Source organism: Coffea arabica, chromosome 2c (assembly GCF_036785885.1).
Source record: "Coffea arabica cultivar ET-39 chromosome 2c, Coffea Arabica ET-39 HiFi, whole genome shotgun sequence".
In the NCBI taxonomy this organism is placed as follows: Eukaryota; Viridiplantae; Streptophyta; class Magnoliopsida; order Gentianales; family Rubiaceae; genus Coffea; species Coffea arabica.
Window position 1 is genome coordinate 37,290,088 of NC_092312.1, and position 22,960 is coordinate 37,313,047.

General features: G+C 35.1%; 1 protein-coding gene, 1 long non-coding RNA gene and 1 pseudogene across 7 annotated transcripts; 2 read left to right on the plus strand and 1 right to left on the minus strand.

The window, feature by feature from the left end:
* Positions 1-464: 464 nt before the first annotated feature.
* On the minus strand, positions 465-14,090 carry LOC113727280 (rRNA-processing protein utp23-like). 4 transcript variants are annotated; one of them, XM_072075841.1, is made up of 8 exons: positions 13,522-14,090; positions 7,414-9,034; positions 4,213-4,403; positions 2,701-2,781; positions 2,366-2,486; positions 1,469-1,765; positions 1,240-1,308; positions 465-1,050 (listed from the first exon to the last, which is right to left on the minus strand). In XM_072075841.1, the coding sequence occupies exons 3-8, from the start codon at positions 4,401-4,403 to the stop codon at positions 958-960; spliced, it is 852 nt and encodes a 283-aa protein (XP_071931942.1). In that variant the 5' UTR covers positions 7,414-9,034; positions 13,522-14,090; the 3' UTR covers positions 465-957. The 4 variants fall into 4 exon arrangements, with proteins under 4 accessions (XP_071931942.1, XP_027107137.1, XP_071931944.1 ...); XM_027251336.2 differs by having other exon boundaries at positions 7,414-7,840; positions 13,522-14,089; XM_072075843.1 differs by lacking the exon at positions 13,522-14,090 and having other exon boundaries at positions 465-807; positions 926-1,050; positions 7,414-8,346.
* LOC113727281 (uncharacterized) lies at positions 8,922-12,684 on the plus strand. 3 transcript variants are annotated; one of them, XR_011839430.1, is made up of 4 exons: positions 8,922-9,060; positions 10,032-10,222; positions 11,661-11,741; positions 12,048-12,684. It is a non-coding gene; the product is annotated as an uncharacterized lncRNA (long non-coding RNA). The 3 variants fall into 3 exon arrangements; XR_011839431.1 differs by having other exon boundaries at positions 12,334-12,684; XR_011839429.1 differs by having other exon boundaries at positions 11,661-12,684.
* A 520-nt stretch (positions 14,091-14,610) lies between the features above and the next one.
* LOC113724335 (GCN5-related N-acetyltransferase 7, chloroplastic-like) lies at positions 14,611-18,875 on the plus strand (annotated as a pseudogene).
* Positions 18,876-22,960: the final 4,085 nt, after the last annotated feature.

The following is a 22,960-nucleotide window of genomic DNA, read 5'->3' on the forward strand; positions in this document are numbered from 1 at the left end:
AATTTAACACATCATGGTACTAACTCAAGGAATGAAAATGTAACCAAAACACCTACCAGAAATAGTTGCTGAGCTATAACATTAATGGCTTTCCTTTGGTGTGAGGTTCTTTTGCAGGACTTTGAGGTTTCAAAACTCTTGCGAGGGCAGCTCACACAGTTATAATTACATCTGCTTTATAGCTCAAGTTCAATATTAGACAACTTCAAAGGCAAACAGGCTAATCATCTACACAGCACAGGCAAATCAAGACAGAATATTTCAGACCCAATTAATGAGAGTCGTGCTTCCATGCAACAGCTATTGATGGACCACTGTTTTTTGTTCGAGTCAAGATTCTTCCTCCAACAAATCGCCCCACTGCTTATTTAACCAGGATGTCTGAAGCTTTATTAGGCTATGCATACCAGGCCAAGGAGGCATAGGTAATAACGACAGGAAAGGGAAAAGAAATGCTTGGAGGGTTGTTCAAACAACTTGCGCCCCTTCAACATTCATTGTAGGGTAAATAAACAAACACCATCAATAGAATTTCCGAACAATGAAAATACAACAATTGGTATATGGAGATTTAGAAGCAAAATTAATTTACACTAGGAGAGGAAAAAAAGAAGTCAAAGTGAAACCTACAACAATATCAAAAGCGGGTACATCACGCCAAAGTTGAAGGCATCAACCAGTAGAATGTTTACTAACCCAAAATTTCCTATAATTCTCATCATCTCCTACCACCCTCTGCTAAGCCCAAATGCCCGTCCACAACCACCAAAAGGAGAAAAAAGCAAACGAAGTGTCTGACATGGTAATCTGCATTTTACTTTATCCGGTGAGGAAGCTGAAGTTTGACCTTTATAGACTGTATTCTCTCTAGTTGGGTGTTTCCCTACTCAGCAAATGTAACTTGTAACTAAAAGCACCGACCAACCTGGCAAACAATAACGAAGAGAAGCAAAAGTTCTAGACGTTGGCTTTTGAAACATTTTTACTCTTACGTGACCTCTTCCTTTTTCTATTCCTGCTTCTCACGGTTGTATCTCCATTCCCATTTTCCTGCACCCAACTCCATCTCATGAGAAAGAAAAACAGCAAGGGATCATTGAAACATCCAGAAGAGCATTTATTAATCACAATTAACTACAAAGATGTACAGCCAGAAAAACACAAAACACAATAATACTGAACGCAATCCAAGAAATACAAGCAGAGAATACAGGTCAAGAATTCAGAAATGAAACCAACCTTTACTGAAGCAGCATTATTTGTATTCTCACGTGGTTTTTTCTTCTTACAGGACAGTGGGTTTGGACCCTACAATGTACAAGGGAAGGGAGCTCAGAAAGGGAAGGGAGCTCAGAAAAGACACACTCAACAGAGATTCAAAAAATTGAAAAATTAGAGAAGCACATGCCAATCAAAAGTACTTGCAGCAATCACAAAATGACAGGGAAGCCAGATGATGGATTCTAACCTTAGCTCTCTTTCTCTTGAATTGAACTGTGTCCTTTAAATCTCTCTTTTTTCTAAAATTTGTTTGGATGGCCTGAACCGTAAATGTACCATCATTCTTGTCTTCATTGGCATCAGAAGAATCCTTTGCTTCCTCAAAGGCTACATTCTTTTTCTTTACATTCAACAACTTGTATTCCAAGTCAGTCATATGTGAACGATCTTCCTCAACAGATCTAACAAACTGGTGTTGAAAAGCTGACGGCTGTTCAAGAAATAAGGCATTCCGAAGGCCATAAATAAGAGGAACACCTGGTACCTGCATCAAGTAGACATTAAGGAAAATGAAAAGGTAGAAATAGATAAAATTTTGTTGAAGAGGTAAAATGCCTGCTACCTTATGCAAGTTCTAGAGAGAATATGTCTATTTTAGATTCCAAAAATAGAGTGATCAACAGTTTGATACTTCTCCACTCTCCATTATATTGAGTAACACCTAAAAAGTTAGAAAGGTTAAGCCCCTTTCAGACATTAGGACCCAAAATCATCCACTTATTGGGAAGTGACAAACAAGGTTGATAAAGAATATGCAACACCTAAGCAAAGTGGAATACCAAGCAACTGGGATTTTTTATGATAGAGTCAGACAACTCATCAATTACTCACGGGAATATAACTAATTATATTCATGGCAACTATCAAACTAAGTTGGAGCCTGCCATTCCCATCATATTAACACCTTATACCTTGCCTATGAAAGTTAAGCAAACCAAAACCATATGCAACTACACGAGGCACATACTTGGACTTTAAAATGCAAAAAAATCAGATGGCTGTCTAATGTTCAACCAACAGAGTTAGCATAAAGTGAGAGAGACTAGATGCTATGGTGTTGTGGAGAAGAAAACATTGAACAAACCTTTTGAAATTTCTTCCGCAATTCAGCATCCTGAGTAGCCACAAAGAAATGCTCAGAATTGTTTTCTCCAATAATACGAGTTATGCAGCTGACAGCACTCTTCCGTTTCTCATGGTCACATCTGAATAAAAGGTTCATCAATGTTTCCTTACAGAAACAAACTAAAAAAAGAAAGATGATGCTACAAAATCACCACCCATTTTTGTACAAACACTTTTACAGATGTTTGGTTGTACAGGAGCCAATTAGAAAATCAAGTCAGTAGAACTTTAACTGTATTTAAAAAACTTCCAAAACTCCTTAGAGAAGTAAGAGGTACGCAAGGAAAAGCAAACCTTGCGGTTAACAGGTTACGAGCTGCATTAAGAGATTCAGCATAGGAGTCACCAAGGCTTCTCAACTCGCCAAGAACACATCTGAAACCAGGAGTGAAACCTTAAATGAGTAGTTAACAAACAAGTTATGCTCATCAAACATCTAGCACATCATACAGAACCACGTGACAAGAACAACCTAGCATTGAAATCCTTTCATTCAAGTATAGCAGATTAGGATAATCCAATATTTAGTTCACAAAGTACTCTGAGAAAGAATTATTGCATTTTAACTTCCATTTAAAGGGACAAGTCACTATTTGCACAGACACAACTTGTTTTGTTGTAGGAATCCAACCACTACCACCACAGTGATGGACTTCATCACCACCATATCTACTATACAATCCCTTAAGGCCACCTGAGGAAGAAAATATATATCCTATACCACCTTTAGTTTTGTACAATTGACTGCCCTACAAGAGTACCGACCAAATGCCTATAATCTGTACCACCATTGCATCATCCCACCATTTTGCCACTTCTCATGCCACCAGAATGCATACCAAAAATGGTAATGGAACTTCACTTTTGTGCCAAGATATCTTTAACTTGAATTTTCATTAAAAAAAAAGGATTAACTTTCTATGCACTGACATTGCAGTGATTTTTTTTTTTACACTAGCAGCCTTGAATGTATGACACATGTACATTATTTGAATTTCAAATTTGAATTCACATTATCTGACATGATCTAAACCTGCTTGTGTAAATAAATCTTTACACCGACAGTGTATGAAAATGTTATCTGAAAAAAAAAATGCTATGGCAACCCCCTTGGTAGTTGTTATTATGGCCCAAGTCACAGATGCAACAGCACAAGTGTCAAGGATGCTTTAAATGCATTTTCACACAGTAGTACAATGAAACCATAAGCTAATGATTGCCTTCAGCAGGATGCATTTTTATCACCATAAGTTCAAGTTTATGTACCATCACTATCAAGAGTACTTCTTTACACTGCAAACTTCAGTTTGGCTGATAATCAGATTTCAGCACAACGCCTCAGCTTTAATACCAGAACTGTTTTTTGCACAAATCCTATAAGTGTCTATAGTATCTACATATTACCAAAAGTTAGACTCTCCAAAGAATACGTTGTTACAAACTTCAAAAGGAAATTTTCACTCTCTACCTTTCTTCTTCTCCATGTCTCTTTATCTCATCTACATTTCACATGAAAACTCAACCCTTTTTTGGTTTTAAAGATATCTCCTTTCAGGTCCCTTGCTAACTATAATCTATTATGATGTAATTTAGTTACAACCAAAACTCACAAGAAAACAATTTGTGAATTTCTTCAGCTTACAATTTCTTTTAGCCACTTACCTTAACAGGGGGAAAAATAACATAAGAAGCCATGGCTTGGAACACAGTTTTGAAAGTATTACCAGAAAATTAAAAAACTAACAATGCAAAACATCTAAAAGATTTTGTCTAAACATTTTGTGCAGCAAAAGGAAGCCATTAGACCTGGTAGTGAAAATCTTTACTGGGGCACCTAAAGCATTAGCCAACGCAATATCAGCAGGAGTGATCTTATTGAGAAGCAGGTGGTGCACAAAAGTTCCATCACACAGAACTTTAAAAGGCTCCCTGAAACCAAAGCAAGCTGCATAGAATCGGACAGCTTTTCGATGGCGTTTCTGCTTCTTTACTCTCATCTATCAACATCAAGAAAATAATGAATCAACATGAGAACATTGATAACAAACAAGAAAATTGAAATCCATCCCAAATTGTGATTTTTTTGACTTAAGATTTGCAGTATATTTTCTTATGCACTAAAAAAGTTAGGTAAAATCCTAACACTTGACTTCTGCATTTCCTTATGAAAATGTCCTGTATGTCCATTTAATTAGTATCCAATAGAACTCGAGCTGAGGCATTGCGGTGGCATCAAGACTCACAGAAACAAGGGTAAAAATGGCGTGCAAACCTCTTATAATGTTTGACATGCAACAGTTTGAGTTAGAAGAAAAACTAATATTCCTCCATTGTTTCTTTCAGTGTATCGTGGGATCTAATTCCACTTCCTCCAGCACTCACTGGACTGACTCGAGGAAGAGTTAAAACAACTTAGCAGCCAGTCATTCATCTAAAGTGTTTCAAGGTCTAAACTTCTACAACAAAAATGTCCATTATTTACGTTATCCAGCACAAAATCTAAGCTAATAGTCTTAGTTCCCTTGAATTAAATCCATCGACATACATACAACAGCATAACACACAATGCTCAAAAGAGATTACGTACATTGCCATTCAAAGTCAAAAAAATCCGACTAAGAAACAAAACAACCAGTCCTTGAGCCAGAATGGAAAAAAAAAGAAGAAAAAAGAAAACCGATGAACCGAAATAACTTAAAACTTTGTCCTAGTTTAACAACTATTCAGATGCAATTAAATAGCACAACTAATTATGATTATTCAGCTAAAGAATTTTCCCATCTATTATAAGCTGAGTGAAAGTATACATCATTAAACAACCCCCCAACATGAAAATATTCTTCATTTACCACAAAAGAGAGACGGGAAAAAAAGAAAGTGGAATATGAATTCAAAAATCATGAAACCTCAAGCAGGCAACTAGTATGGGAAATTTAATATACACTACTAACAGAAATATATAAAGATACCTGAAAATATTGCTATCTATGGACAGAAAGATATGGGTCGCCACCGTAAGGAAGACCAGAGAAGAAAGAAGAACAAAGGGGGAGGGTATTTGCCCTTTGCGACTTTTTGTCTGGGAGGTTCGGTCGAAGAAAATACTTAACGAATCAAAGGGGTTTTACAGCCGTTCGAGCAATGGGTGAAGGGAATTGCTAGAATAGTCCTTTAAGTATTTACTCAATTTAGTTCTCAATATTTTATAGTGCTTTTTAATCCTTTTTTTTTGTAGTTTCGACTCGAGAATTTGTATAACATTCAATTTAAAAATTTTATTGAGGTTTAATTATATTTATATAGTCGCAAATGGAGGTTTAGCTATGTTTTAGGCTTCATTCTTTGTTTGGATACCTTTTCTCTTTTCTTTTTCTATATTTTTTGTCTCTTACGTACTTATTATTTTTATACTTTCGTTTGAAAAAATTATTTGCAAGTGCACTCTTCGAAAAAAAAATACTGCACTTAATTATCATATTTCTAATGATCTCAAGTACATTACGTTAGAAAAAATTCAACACTAATATATTAAACAAATGATTAAAATAAATTTTAATCCAAACAAGATATTCTATAAAAACTATCACAGCACAATTTAGTAATATATGTTTTTCTTTCTACTTTTTTAAAATAATTTCTCTGTAAAATTTGACAACTTAATTAACTTTTTTTATTTTTCTTTGGTAATTAACTAGATCGAAAATTTCATGAAAAAAATTCTAGATTGAAATATATCACTTTTGAAACATCTTGGTTCCTTTGTTGGATGTGCTAAGAATCAAGAAAAGACATCAAATGAGGCTGAAAAGCACCAATATTTTGAGTTTGGTACTAAATTTGCAAATTTTCTTTTTTCATCGTGGATCCTTTGCTTTTGCCTCCAACCAAAAGAATGGTATTTTAAGAAAACCCGGAAGTTGGATAAAAGACAGAGAAAAACCAATGCTTTAAAACCCGGACAGTCAATTGAACCGGTGAAGTGAAAGGGTCGAGGTCGGACCGGTTCAACCCGGTTCAATAAATAAACAAATAAATAATATATATATATATATATATATATATATAGTCTTAAACAAATAATTAATACATAGCTAATTATGAATATTCAACAAATAAATTAAAACATTGCCAAGGAGGAATCTGTGATGCCAAAAGATAATCCATGAACTTTTTCCACTTATGACCATGAAACTTTCAATCTAAATTGGTACAAATCCTTACTAGACTATTATGCATCACCAACCATTACCTCAAAGACAGCGGTGAATCATGTTTCAGAGCCTATCTTAAATTTGTATGTTTCCTACATTTTCGTTCACCACAAGGCCAAGGTAGGAAACGGACATCGAAAGAATTGACTGCTTGAAATTCAAAATTGGGTTTAGTACCAACCTCTGGTACCTGACAACCAATTAATTGACATTTTTGGTCCTCGGCCAAAAACTAAGGATCTAATCTACCACGAAAAAACCCTAGTTTCATACTCCCTGAAACTGGTTGCAAAATGCCTTTCAAAAAGAAGACAAAGGTGTTGCCCGAGCCTGAGCCTGAGGTCGACAAAGAGTCCAATGAGTCAGCTCCAAAAGCCGGGGCTAACAGAGGGATTTCCAAACCCAGTAATCAACAACGAACGAGTAAAAAAACATTTAATTTGAGGACAAAAACACGCACCTCGGCAGGACAAACAGACTGGTGAAAAAATTGCAGGACAAACCCAGTAATCAACAAAGCAAACTAATGAGTAAAAAAACAAAACAAAACAAAAATTGCAGGACAAACAGACTGACAGCTTATATAATTTGCGGACAAACAAAAAAAAAAACATTGATTTAGGCTGATCAGCTTATAATATAATCATTTAGGCTGCTGCTGCAATGACAAGTCAATAAGGATCATATGCCCAAAAATTACAGCAGTATATAGGGCCGGGGGGACGGAATGGATCATAACCAAAACTCAGTAATCAACAACGAAAGGAAAAAAAAAAAGGAAAAAAGATAAACGAACCTGGTATAAGCTTCAGGCCTTTCAGGAGTGCAATAGGAAATCTTAAATGGGAAAACCTTTCACCTCGGCAGGTTCACTTTCAGTGCTGGTAATGCTGTACAAGACTCGATCATAAATTTTGTCCCTAAAGATGTTGATGAATTGATGGGTAGCAGCTGAGAATCGAAACAAGTGAATTGAGTTGCTTCATAGATCACTGTCCGTGATTGATTCCAGAGTTTTTTTTTGGCTTAGAATCAGTGCGGTGAGTAGAAAAACATCACTGCTGATTGCTATGGATCAAGATTGGAGTTTGGAGTTTGGAGTTTGGAGTTTGGAGAAGGGATTAGGGTTAAGCCATTAAGGGGAGAAGGAAATAGAGACGGCAGGCAATTTCGGCAATTGTAGAGGAAGCATGAAGACGGAAGCGGCCAAAAGAACCTACTGACTGAAGAGTGAACTGAAGATTAGGTTTAGATAATTTCAGCCAAAATTGAAAATTCAGTCAATTTTGACCAAAAATTGAAAAATTGCGGTTAACGGTTCAAACCGGTTTGAACGGTTTTAACATTTTTTTTACAGTTTTGACCGATTCTTGATCCAGGTCAACACAAGTTATGAACCGAACCGGACACATGGCCGAACAAGGTGATCTTAGGATAGCCATTTCCAATTTTTCAGAAAAACTTTTTCTCCGTCTTTCATCCAACTTTCAGATTTTCTTAAAATACCATTCTTTTGGTTAGAGGCAAAAGCAAAGGATCCACGATGGAAAAAGAAAATTTGCAAATTTAGTACCAAACTCAAAATTGGTGCTTTTCAGCCTCATTTGATGTCTTTTCTTGATTCTTAGCACATCCAACAAAGGAACCTGGATGTTTCAAAAATGATATATTTTTAATCTAGAATTTTTTCATGAAATTTTCGATCTAGTTAATTACCAAAGAAAAATAAAAAATAAGTTAATTAAGTTGTCAAATTTTACAGAGAAATTATTTTAACAAAGTAGAAAGAAAAACATATATTACTAAATTGTGCTATGATAGTTTTTATAGAATATCTTGTTTGGATTAAAATTTATTTTAATCATTTGTTTAATATATTAGTGTTGAATTTTTTCTAACGTAATGTACTTGAGATCGTTAGAAATATGATAATTAAGTGCAGTATTTTTTTTTTCGAAGAATGCACTTGCAAATAATTTTTTCAAACGAAAGTATAAAAATAAGAAGTACGTAAGAGACAAAAAATATAGAAAAGAGAAAAGAGAAAAGGTATCCAAACAAAGAATGAAGCCTAAAACATAGCTAAACCTCCATTTGCGACTATATAAATATAATTAAACCTCAATAAAATTTTTAAATTGAATGTTATACAAATTCTCGAGTCCAATCTACAAAAAAAAAAAAGGATTAAAAAGCACTATAAAATATTGAGAACTAAATTGAGACTTAGTAAATATTTAAAGGACTATTCTAGCAATTCCCTTCACCTATTGCTCAAACAGCCGTAAAACCCCTTTGATTCGTTAAGTATTTTCCTCGACCAAACCTCCCAGACAAAAAGTCGCAAAGGGCAAATACCCTCCCCCTTTGTTCTTCTTTCTTCTCTGGTCTTCCTTACGGTGGCGACCCATATCTATCTGCCCATAGATAGCAATATTTTCAGGTATCTTTATATATTTTTGTTATTAGTGTATATTAAATTTCCCATACTAGTCGCCTGCCTGAGGTTTCATGATTTTTGAATTCATATTCCACTTTCTTTTTTTCCTGTCTCTCTTTTGTGGCAAATGAAGAATATTTTCATGTTGGTGGGTTGTTTAATGGTGTATACTTTCACTCAACTTAATAGATGGGAAAATTCTTTAGCTGGATAATCATAATTAGTTGTGCTATTTAATTGCATCCGAATAGTTATTAAACTAGGACAAAGTTTTAAGCTATTTCAGTTCGTCGATTTTTCTTTTTTCTTCTTTTTTTTTCCATTCTGGCTCAAGGACTGGTAGTTTTGTTTCTTAGTTGGATTTTTTTGACTTTGAATGGCAATGTGCGTAATCCCTTTTGGGCATTGTGTGTTATGCTATTGTATGTATGTCGATAGATTTAATTCAAGGGAACTAAAACTATTAGCTTAGATTTTGTGCTGGGTAACGTAAATAATGGACATTTTTGTTGTAGAAGTTTAGACCTTGAAACACTTTAGATGAATGACTGGCTGCTAAGTTGTTTTAACTCTTCCTCGAGTCAGTCTAGTGAGTGCTGGAGGAAGTGGAATTAGATCCCACGATACACTAAAAGAAACAATGGAGGAATATTAGTTTTTCTTCTAACTCAAACTGCTGCATGTCAAACACTATAAGAGATTTGCATGCCATTTTTACCCTTGTTTCTGTGAGTCTTGAGGCCACCGCAATGCCTCAGCTCGAGTTCTATTGGACGCTAATTAAATGGACATACAGGACATTTTCATAAAGAAATGTAGAAGTCAAGTGTTAGAATTTTACCTAACTTTTTTTGTGCATAAAAAAATATACTGCAAATCTTAAGTCAGAAAAATCACAATTTGGGATGGATTTCAATTTTCTTGTTTGTTATCAATATTCTTATGTTGATTCATTATTTTCTTGATGTTGATAGATGAGAGTAAAGAAGCAGAAACGCCATCGAAAAGCTTTCAGATTCTATACAGCTTGCTTTGGTTTCAGGGAGCTTTTTAAAGTTCTGTGTGATGGAACTTTTGTGCACCACCTGCTTCTCAATAAGATCACTCCTGCTGATACTGCGTTGGCTAATGCTTTAGGTGCCCCAGTAAAGATTTTTACTACCAGGTCTAATGGCTTCCTTTTGCTGCATAAAAAGTTTAGACAAAATCTTTCAGATGACTTGCATTGTTAGTTTTTTAATTTTCTGGTAATACTTTCAAAACTGTGTTCCAAGCCATGGCTTCTTATGTTATTTTTCCCCCCTGTTAAGGTAAGCGGCTAAAAGAAATTGTAAGCTGAAGAAATTCACATTGTTTTTTTGTGAGTTTTGGTTGTAACTAAATTACATCAGAATAGATTATAGTTAGCGAGGGACCTGAAAGGAGATATCTTTAAAACCAAAAAAGGGCCGAGTTTTCATATGAAATATAGATGAGATAAAGAGACATGGAGAAGAAGAAAGGGAGAGAGTGAAAACTTCCTTTTGATGTTTGTAACAACGTATTCTTTGGAGAGTCTAACTTTTGGTAATATGCAGATATCATAGACACTTATAGGATTTGTGCAAAAAACAGTTCTGGTATTAAAGTTGAGGCGTTGTGCTGAAATCTGATTATCAGGCAAAATAGAAGTTTGTAGAGTAAAGAAGTACTCTTGATAGTGATGGTACAGAAACTTGAACTTATGATGATAAAAATGCATCCTGCTGAAGGTAAACATTAGCTTATGGTTTCATTGTACTACTGTGTGAAAATGCATTTAAAGCATCCTTGACACTTGTGCTGTTGCATCTGTGACTTGGGCCATAATAACAACTACCAAGGGGGTTGCCATAGCATTTTTTTTTTTCAGATAACATTTTCATACACTGTCGGTGTAAAGATTTATTTACACAAGCAGGTTTAGATCATGTCAGATAATGTGAATTCAAATTTGAAATTCAAATAATGTACATGTGTCATACATTCAAGGCTGCTAGTGTAAAAAAAAAAATCACTGCAATGTCAGTGCATAGAAAGTTAATCCTTTTTTTTTAATGAAAATTCAAGTTAAAGATATCTTGGCACAAAAGTGAAGTTCTATTACCATTTTTGGTATGCATTCTGGTGGCATGAGAAGTGACAAAATGGCGGGATGATGCAATGGTGGTACAGATTATAGGCATTTGGTTGGTACTCTTGTAGGGCAATCAATTGTACAAAATTAAAGGTGGTATAGGATATATATTTTCTTCCTCAGGTGGCCTTAAGGGATTGTATGGTAGATATGGATCTAGGTGGTGATGAAGTCCATCACTGTGGTGGTGGTGGTTGGATGCCTACAACAAAACAAGTTGTGTTTGTGCAAATAGTGACTTGTCCCTTTAAATGGAAGTTAAATGCAATAATTCTTTCTCAGAGCACTTTGTGAACTAAATATTGGATTATCCTAATCTGCTACATTTGAATGAAAGGATTTCAATGCTAGGTTGTTCTTTTCACGTGGTTCTGTATGATGTGCTAGATGTTTGATGAGCATAACTTGTTTGTTAACTACTCATTTAAGGTTTCACTCCTAGGTGCAGATGTGTTCTTGGCGAGTTGAGAAGCCTTGGTAACTCCTATGCTGAATCTCTTAATGCAGCTCGTAACCTGTTAACCGCAAGGTTTGCTTTTCCTTGCGTGCCTCTTACTTCTCTGAGGAGTTTTGGAAGTTTTTTAAATACAGTTAAAGTTCTACTGACTTGATTTTCTAATTGGCTCCTATACAACCAAACATCTGTAAAACGTTTTTGTATAAAAATGAGTAGTGATCATGTAGCATCATCTTTCTCCTATTAGTTTGTTTTTGTAAGGAAACATTGATGAACCTTTTATTCAAATGTGACCATGAGAAACAGAAGAGTGCTATCAGTTGCATAACTAATATTATTGGAGAAAACAATTCTGAGCATTTCTTTGTGGCTACTCAGGATGCTGAATTACAGAAGAAATTTCAAAAGGTTTGTTCAATGTTTTCTTCTCCACAACACCATAGCATCTAGTCTCTCTCACTTTATGCTAACTCTATTGGTTGAACATTAGACAGCTATCTGATTTTTTTCCATTTTAAAGTCCAAATATTTGCCTCATGTAGTTGCATATGGTTTTGGTTTGCTTAACTTTCATAGGCAAGGTATAAGGTGTTAATATGATGGAAATGGCAGGTTCCATAGATCACTGTCCGTGATTGATTCCAGAGTTTTTTTTTTGGCTTAGAATCGGTGCGGTGAGTAGAAACACTTCATTGCTGATTGCTATGGATCAAGATTGGAGTTTGGAGTTTGGAGTTTGGAGAAGGGATTAGGGTTAAGCCATTAAGAGGAAAAGGAAATAGAGACGGCAGGCAATTTCGGCAATTGTAGAGGAAGCAAGAAGGAAGACCAAAGCAGCGAAAAGAACTAACTGACTGTAGGGTTGTGCATCGAAATCGAAAGCGGTAATTCGGAAGTTGAAATCGGAAATTTTCGAAATTTTGACTGGAATTTTCCCGACTAAATTCGATTTCGAAATGGCCAATTCTGATTTTGAATTCGATACCGAATTAAATTTGGAATTCTTTTTTTTCTCCTCTCTTGTTCAAAAAGGGAAAAACATGTTCAAATTTAATGCAGTCCCCTTGGATTCCACAAGTCGGCTGTCTCAAATTCAAGAGGAAAGGATAAATGATGAAGCTAAGTAGCTGATAACATAACAATTACAACCTACACAATCATCCTAGCAGAATTTGAATTGCAGAAATTACTTATGGCCTGTACAAACATCCAAACCAGAGTGCCTTTCCAATACCATAAATCACAAGAACTCTACCACTTCATAGTTCATACGAGAATACTTATACAACCATTCCAGTGAATACTTATACAACCATTCTAGTCCAAATTCCAAATACAAAACAATCCCAGTAAATAATACAAATCAACTATTATCAAATAATACAAATGTAAGCAACAATTCCAGTCCAAATTTCACACAAATAAGACAACAAATATTTCAAATAAATCATAAATGTAAAACAACATTTCAATTTGCAACTTCCGAGGGATTGAGGGATAGGCTTGACTACTCAAACTTGAATTACTATACTCCAAATTAGAATCACCATTAGAGAATTCAAAGTCATAATTTCAAGCAGATATACTATTAATTATACCGAAATATTAATACCCATTACCCAATACAGTCGCTAATATTTATCCCCCAAAAAAGTTGTGATTTATTTTCCTGCTCATATTAAGGTTAAGAAATTTGAAAACAAAAAGAGCACAAAGAGATTCTCTATTACTGCCCGAAGAAACACAGTGAGAGATTTAGCAAGAGAATATCAAAACAACCAATCAATTACAACATAATCATCACCGGAGAAAGAAATATTACTACTTAAGAAGAAAAACAATGGAAATGTACCTCTTACTCTCAGTCACAAGTTGAGCTAGATGTTGATTCTCTTCAACGAGTACCAAGAGAGAACAACTAGGTTCTAGTCGGTCAATGGTGACTGCTGCAAGGTGGAGAATTGCCTCCTTTGCAAACTCTGCGGAGATTAGCTAAATTTTTTGCTTTAGTTCTTGGCTTTCTGCCTTGGACTGTTTTGCTGGGTGGGGGAAATTGGGGCTGCAGGTCGTGGACTCGAGGTCAATGGAGGTTCAGCACATTAGGCGGCAAAGCATCCCAGTGGAAGGGCCGAAAGCAGCGAAAAAGGATGGGTAAAGTCAGACAGGGAAGAATGCTGCAGCGGAGGGAAAGAGGAGTTATTAGGTGAAACCGAGAGTGAGAGAGAGTAAGCTGAGTCGGAGGCGGAGGAAAGAAGTTCAGTGAGACAGTAAGTCAGGCGGTGGAGGCGGAGGAAAGAAGGTGAGACTCTCAACTCTGAGGAAGACACTAGACAGTGACGAAGAGGCGATGAGGAAGAAGTTGCGGCGGAAGAGTAAGGATTAGGGTTTTTGCAATGTCATGTATTAACTTATTATTTCAATTTCAATTTCAATTATTAACTTATTATGTTATATAATATATATTATATGTGTATTATTAAAACTATTATATTATATATAAATATTATTATTCGAATTTGATATCGAATTTTCGATTTCGAATTCTTATTTCGAATTCCTCGATTCAAAATCGGTAATTTCAAATTTAAAAATTATATTTTCGAATTCGATCTGATTTCGACCAATTCAAAATTGAAATTACTGAATTCACTTCCGAATTACAGAAATTTCGAATTCGAACTTTTGAATTCAATTCGAAATCGATTTCGAAATCGAAATTTTTCGACTTTACACACCCCTGACTATCTGAAGAGTGAAGAGTGAACTGAAGATTAGGTTTAGATAATTTCAGTCAAAATTGAAAATTCAATCAATTTTGACCAAAAATTGAAAAATCGCGGTTAATGGTTCGAACCGGTTTGAACGGTTTTAACAAATTTTTTTTACGACTTTGACCGATTCTTGATCCAGATCAACACAAGCTATGAATCGAACCGAACACATGGCCGACCTGCGGTCCAACTGCCGATATGATCAGGGTTTGAAAACATTGAGAAAACTTGAAATGGCTATCCTAATATCACCTTGTCCGCTCAACTCAAAAGTCCACCCTGTCGTCACCACCACCGCCCTGATCGCCACCCATTGCCACCGCTAACTACCTCCACCATTTTTGTCACTGTCCATCTCTTCGGAACTTTATAACCACCAGCAAACACCACATCCAACCACAAAGGAATCAGCACCACAAAAAATAAGAATTGACAAGTCATTCCTAGATGTCTCTGAAGCCACTTTGGACACTGAGCTCTGGGCTGCAGCCTGTCTCCGCGTCCGAACTTTCTATGACTTCCAAGACCAGGACTTTGGCATTCAAGTGAGTCTGAGGATTCCAAACTCAAATCCCTTCATGTTGCCTTGATAAAAAAAAATTCTTTTTTTTAACTCTAGATTCTTGTTCTTTGCTTATCTTAGTTTTTTGTGTGTGATTTAGTTGTTCTTGCTTAATTTCTTGTTAAGAGTGATAAGAAACTTATGGGATTTTTTAAAAATAGAAACTTGGCAACAGGGGAAGCGTATTGGTAATCAAGATGATTTATTGGCTGTATATGAACCTCGTGCTGATAGAGTAAGCTGGATTTGATTCAGATGAAAAGAAGCCATAGCTGAACTGTTTGATTCGAGTGCTTTGCCATGTATGTAATGCTTCTATTAAAATACATAATCTACAACTGATGTGAAATGATTTTGATGACATTTAGGCAGTACTATGTATGTGTAAAATGATCAATGTAATGCTGATAGTATGTTCTCCTTGTCAAGTATTATTAGGACCATATAAGGTACTTGGCCGAACATGAATACAAGGCGCTTAAGGAACGGATAGCAGGGACGCGGTTGGGCTTTAAAAAGGTCTCTTGTATTAATGCTACATTACCATGGTCACATGTAGCAACCATCTCAGATGATATATGCAAGTCTTGCAAGGTAACTCTTGTTCTGTCTTGTTCCTAATACTCAATTTAAATACTGTCATCTCTAAATGGTATATTAGCAGTGCCAGTTTTATCCATGTGTATAAACATTTAATGGATATGGAATGTTTTGTAATTGCCATTTTTTTGCTTGTACCTTTTTTTTTTTCTCCCATTCTCTTCTTTGTTTCATTAGTGGGGCTTTGTCCCTCAGTTGTGATTAACTTGTAAACTTATGAGCTTTCGTTATTGTTGATTTCTTGGTTTGAATCTTCGAAGATCAGGGTTCAGTAGATATTACTTGCAAAATGAGTCGGCATCATCCTACTCTGTTAGTTTTAGACTGCAGGCTTATCTTGTATGGTCTGCTTTGTCTGTTAGAGTTCAGTAGATAGTTTCAAGTTCTGGTTCAAATGGTCTGTCACCATTGCTGTGTCACAATCTACTGGTTGTGTGAAGATTGGTATGACTGGTTTGCTGGCTGTGCACAAGATATTTTGAGTATGAGTTGATGCTTTTGATTGACCATGATAATTCTAATTTGTGGTCACAGTCCTTGCTAATGCTAGACTGTTCCCAAGTAGAAGAACATTAGGGAAGGCAATATATGGTTGACCAAGTGTTTATTCTTCAATTTGTCATTTCATTTTTCTGTTCCCTTCTATTGCACTGAAAGATTGACAGTGTCTCACTCAATCTGCACATTCAAATGCTGAGACATTATTGAGCACAGGATACCCCATCTAGTTTTAAATTTTAGCTCATACATTTTAAGAGAAGGAAGAAAAAGGAAAGCAAAAAGGCAACAAGGCTTTCCTGTATATTATCTGATGATCATAAGTTCAGAAGGCTGTGCAAAATCTGCTCAAAAAGTTGGTATTCATAATGTCATATGGTCGTGTAAGCATTCAGAATGGGGTAAAGGTGTCAGAATGTGAGCTGGACTTGGCTTACCAACAGTCCAATGGGCTAGTGTGCCTATGAAGTTTTTATACATCCTTCAACTGGTTTTGTGAGAAATTTGTTTGTAATTTGAGTTTTCAAGCAACTATCTTTGCTAAACAGATTTCATAACGTCAAATCTTAAATTAGTTATCATTGAAGGCGGAATCTATGTTTTGTCACATTCTGGATTCCATGTTTATAGCTAAATTTGTGGTTAAGATCTTCTTTAATTTTGTATATTTTGCCACCTTTACACTATAACTTAACGTGGTAGATGGAGGGGCAGTATTTTAATAAGAGAAATGTCAAAAAGTCGGTATACATAATGTCATATGGTCGTGTAAGCATTCAGAATGGGGTAAAGGTGTCAGAATGTGAGCTGGACTTGGCTTACCAACAGTCCAATGGGCTGGTGTGCCTATGAATTTTTTATACATCCTTCAACTGGTTTTGTGAGAAATTTGTTTGTAATTTGAGTTTTCAAGCAACTATCTTTTCTAAACAGATTTCATAACGTCAAATCTTAAATTAGTTATCATTGAAGGCGGAATCTATGTTTTGTCACATTCTGGATTCCATGTTTATAGCTAAATTTGTGGTTAAGATCTTCTTTAATTTTGTATATTTTGCCACCCTTACGCTATAACTTAACGTGGTAGATGGAGGGGCAGTATTTTAATAAGAGAAATGTCAACGATCTGTTCTGTATTAAAGGGCACAAGTACTTTTACCTGTTTATAAAATTATGTTGTTGCTGTTTTCTGTTTTGGGATGAATGAATGGATTAGTGAGGAACCTTCAGATTCATGATGTTTGCTGCTCATTTTGGAATTAACTTGAATCTTTTTGAGAACATGCTGATGATGTTTTGTTCATTGCTTCATCACAAGGTTATGACCTATTTTTGTCTCCCTTTGTTTGCATAATTTTGCAGCACATTTAGATGTTTTATGCTGTTGTGGTTTCGCAGTTTTCAAAAGGTCAAGAGGAACGAGTGGTTGTTGGTACCTTAGACCTTAACCAGTGTATCAGGCTTCCAGATGAAATAACAGGAATGAAGCCAAAGGTAATTATTACACTAGTTTCATGTTTGGGCAATGGTAAAGTCCAGCAGCTAAGTCTCTTTGGAGATATGGCTTGAATGTAAAGGCAAAGCAGTTAAGAATTTGACTCTATATCTTGACAGGGAATTGGAGCTGATTTTGCTAGGGCATACCTGAGCAATGTATGTGTTGCCAGGGAACTACGAAGAAATGGCTTGGGTTATGATGTCATTGCAAAAGCAAAGATAGTTGCTAGAAATTGGGGTAACCTCTGTTTGTCTCCTATTGATTTATATTCCCTTGTCCTCAATTTTGCATATAATGATTGGTTTCTTTCCATGGTCACCTTATCATTAAAGAGCTGAATATATACATACATGCATACATACATATGTGAGATTGACTTACAGTTGTAATTTAAACCAGTAGATACAACCTATTCCAATATGTACATAAACTTCTATTCAAATGCAAGGAAGTAATTGATTATCAGAAAGCACTCTTGATTACAAGTGAGGATTTGACTGCGAAAAATATTGTTTACATCTGAAAGAGTGCATCTTTCTCTTTTCTGGTACTTCTCATATTAACATGATAAAGTAGTGCCCAAATGTAAGTATTGCTGTTTGTAAAGCTGTGCTCTGTGTGAATCTGCATGTGCATGGTTATTTCTATTAAAACAATAAAGTAACAAGTGTAAGTATTGCTGTTGGTAAAGCTGTTCTGTGTTTGAATATACGTGCATGGATGTTTGTATTTTGTCCACATTAGGTTCTTAAGAAACCACTTCCTGTCTAATTTCGTGATGTTACGTTTTATAGATTTAAGCTGATGTACTTCATTTGACTTCAAATAAACTGTCATACTTTTCAGGTATAAGTGATTTGTATGTCCATGTTGCCGTTGATAATGAGCCAGCAAAGAATCTATACCTCTAAAGTGGTTTTGTTCGGGAGAATGAGGAACCTGCATGGCAAGCAAGATTTCTAGATCGACCTAGAAGGCTTCTTCTGTGGATAGGTCTTCCAGTCACGTATGAGTTGTAATGCTATCATTGTTCCTATACCTTTCCCTCTTCTTCTCCAACTCCGTGTACCATAATAGTCGTATGCTCGTGGAGCTCTGTGACCCATAATTTGCTATGTAGCGATTCTTTCCCCCTTATTTCGGGGTACAACAGGAGGGCAACGGAATGTGATTGGTTTAATTTGTACATGTACTGTGCTCAATTTGAATGTAACTCAAGATGTCAATTCTTTCAGTCGCTTGTTGAATGGTGAAAAAGAAGATAGTAGTTCCTGCAATGATTCTCAACTTGCCTTCTCACATTACATTCCTGGCTGAAAATGCCTGCAGGTTATTCAATCGTTAGGCATCAGTCTGTGAAAGTATGCCATTGACATTACTGGAACCTTGTCTATGCATTTGGAAGGCAAGAAAACCACATTAGCAAACTGATCCAGTTCTTTACTGAAGAAAAAGACGAGATTGTGATTGCATTCCGGGACTATGAGATGATGCATTTTGGATTGCATGTCACTTGGCTAGTATTGAATATCCAGCGTGCAAAGGCAACTTCTCAATGGTAGTTGGGACCATAACAGTGAATGTTCATGAAAATAATTCCTAGTCATTTTCGTCTAGTCGACTCCCACTTCAAAAGCTGCCGTTTCCCGATGACATGAACATTGGCGATAAAACAGAACAGAAAAGCTCTTATTAAATGACCTCATTTCTAAAGGATTTTTTGAACAAACTAGCCTGTTCAACTCGTGTGCCTTTTAATCTGATAATGTAAAAGTCCATATATGTCTTTCTAGTGACGGAGTCAGGGTTTTTTTTCTTAGGGGGTCAAAATTTTTTCTAACCAAATTATCTTAATATGTTATATTCAAAATAATTTCCATCCATTTAAATATATGACATCTTAAAATATCAAATATTAACTTTTATTATAAAGGAATGTCTATTTCCTAAATATGTAGAATAGTCATAATGAAAATTAAGACAAGAAATAACCTCTGATTAAATATCTTATAACATCACAAATCAATTGCACATTATGAGAAGATACTCCAATATGTCACTTGTGCAAAAACAAAATATAACTATTTTCATTTTAAAAAAGGATAAAAGTTATGTTAACATACCTTGAAATTCCAATCTCTTTTCTTAAAAGTAAATTGAGCTTTATGCTCGTTTATAAAACTAAGTTTATCTATGATTGAATTAGTGCTCAATTTTCGAGCAACTTTCTTTTTTATGTACACATTTAGGCAATCAATCAAAAAATTATCTTCTATCTTGTTTTGGAGTTTCGTTTTGATTATCTTCATAATTAAAAAAAATAATATATCATATTGGGTCAATTTACTATGGATCATCAAATTATATGTTTAATTTTTTGAAAGTTAAATAATTAGCATAATAAAAATAAATAACTTGTTTTGAAGAAAAAATTACTTCAAAGGTTGCTAATTCATATATATATATATATATACTCTCATAATATAAACTAAAATTGTCAAAAATTAGGGAGGCCAACTTTATCTTGTTCATATTTTTACACACTATAAATTAAAAATTTTCAAACTTAGGGCACCATGGCCCCCTTGGCCCTTCAATTACTTTTTTACCACATATATTATTTCCGATAAGGTGTTGGAAAATTTTTCTAAACTCTCTCCAAAGTGATTTGACGAAACAACGCAATCATGCAAATTCATGAAAGGTAAAATTTTGAGCACAATAGGCTTTGGTTTATATATTAGGACCCATATGAGATTTTACGAAAATCTGACGGTCTATTTTATCAATTTGCCATTGTGGAATATTGAATTAACTCCAGACCCCAAAGTTTAGCATATTCCAACTCTTCATCCACCCTACCCATGGTACTAACTGACAACATCAAGGACCAGGGAGGAGGGGCCTGGACAGTTGTCAGTCAACCGTCCAGAAACTTTTCATGGCCAAGATCTAATGGACCCATCATCAACGGCCAAAAATTTGGGGAACAAAATGGAGATGAGTGTAGAGGATTGTAGCTTTAATAGAAACTTGACTTTTAACTCCGTTTGGTCTGGCCGTTAAGGGTATGAAAAATTCAAAATCAAAATTTGAAAATAAACTTTTGGTACGATCGGCGGGCTTTAAAACTCTTTCAACTTAAAAGAGGTGGGAAGAAAATGGCAGTAGTGGGTTTTCTCTGAGCACAATACATTGTTGCTGCAGTTCCTTCTGTTCTTCTCCTCTCAACAAATTATTTCGCATAACATAGACATAAATCTTTGTTTTTTCTCTTCCAACTCTTAAATAAACCCTATCAAAATGGGCATCTTGTCTGAGGTGTGCACAAGATAATTGTGAAGATCGTTGCAGCAACAATATACGCCGATTTAACTTGTAGATGACTGAGATAGATATTCATCGAGTAACAAATGCATAGCCGAGACTTGTGAGCGACCCATCCGAAATCCACTGCATGGTGAACTCTGTCCAAGGTAAATGCTAATATTATATGTAATTTGATTGTAATAAATGTGTTATCTAGTGAATCATGATTTGAAAATTATAAGAAGTATGTCATTATCCTTTTACAAAGAATGGTTAACTTGTACAATAAAGATCCCGTCCAGAATTTCAAAATATAAATGAGGATGTGTACAAATAAAATAACATAAGCGTAAAAACAACTTAACAATGTGACCAACTTAAATAACTACACAAACGGTATAAATGACAATGTACAGATTTTGAGAACTCTGTCAAACCTTACGCTATGTAAAAGTGTATTTTACATACATGCATTTGTTATGTTACAAGTTGATATAAAGGGTGTACACATTATTATAAAGTGTGTACATATGATTGTAAAGTATGTAAATACTGATATTATACACAAATTGGTTATAATCCGTATTCAAGATCATAACAATCTCCCACTTTTGATTCCCAATGATCCTGTGAGCAAGACAAAGTATAGCTCATTCACCGAATTCTTAATAGTCAGTAATTCTTTAAAAAGCTCATTATTTACAGTTATTATTTAGAACTATTCTAATCTTGTTACAAGACTATTGTAGGGCATGCTTTTATGAATACTGAATATTTGATTTAAATAATTTATTGCTTGTTTCAATGATTGCCAGACCTCCATTGTGGCCTCTGTGGAAAGGTCAAAGAGCAGTACTCCCATATATATAAGCGACGAAGAAGTGCAACTACCTACGATATAAATGGGTAGAAGCTAATTGTCTTCCATGAATATGTATGCTAAGATGATGTATCTTGTGACCCTTTTGGAAGTGGATTAGAACAATGTAATACTAAAATGATTGTTTTACTTTTATATTAGATAGTAGTTTGAAAATTGCACTTAATGCAGAATAGTTTTACACCATTTACTTCTATTCAATTGATTACAAGAAGTTATATATTCATCGTGGTGTCCAACCCTGTCTGCCGCAAACAAAAAATTGTACATGTCCCGACAGTAATGAACTTTGCTCCCAACACAAAATTCTATATGTCCCACTAGTAGTAAAAACTTCATAACTAATGAACATTGCTCCCAACAGTAATCCCAAAAGGAGATAATTTTACACAACACAAGTACAAAATTCTACGCAACACAACTATAAATTACCAATATTTGTCAATCATTTATTACAACTGGTTTTTTCGTCGAGGAGGGATATTTAACAACTCAAAGATGGATTCGGCCCATTCGTTATGTTCAGTTGCAACCAACATAGACACATATTGCACTCGATACTTCCACATGTTATCCTATCCAAACATTGAAATAATCAGCACCACATGTTATACATAAGTCATCATAAAAATAATTGCTACAAAAAAAATTCTATAAATCAAAATAATATATATACCTCCGTAATGCGTTGCCTAATCTTCCATTTCAGTGCTCCAGAAATTTCATTATGAACATACCACAATCATAGCTGGAACACGAGGTATACATTGTCGTGAGAACCAGATTGCAGGACATACAAGTTTTACCTTACCATCCTAATAATATAACTTAGTATTTAGTTATATTCCAAGATAGAATATAAATAAACTCTTATTTACAGGACATATACCTATTGCATGGAGACTGTTGAGGCACATCTGCGATTTGCAATATAAATCCCTTGAAATCCACCGACTATTAAATTGTTTTGCCATTATTAATCCCAAGGTTCGCTTCTGCAACATAAAAATATAATTTTCCTAATTACACTTTCACACAAGTTATATATTTTAAAGCCATGGAACAGATGCATTAAAAATTCAAGTTATAAATAGTGTTTAGATTTCACCAGTCGTCGTAAGATGTTAGTCTCTCGAACCCGTGATGAATCAACTCGTGAGTCAAGGAGATGAA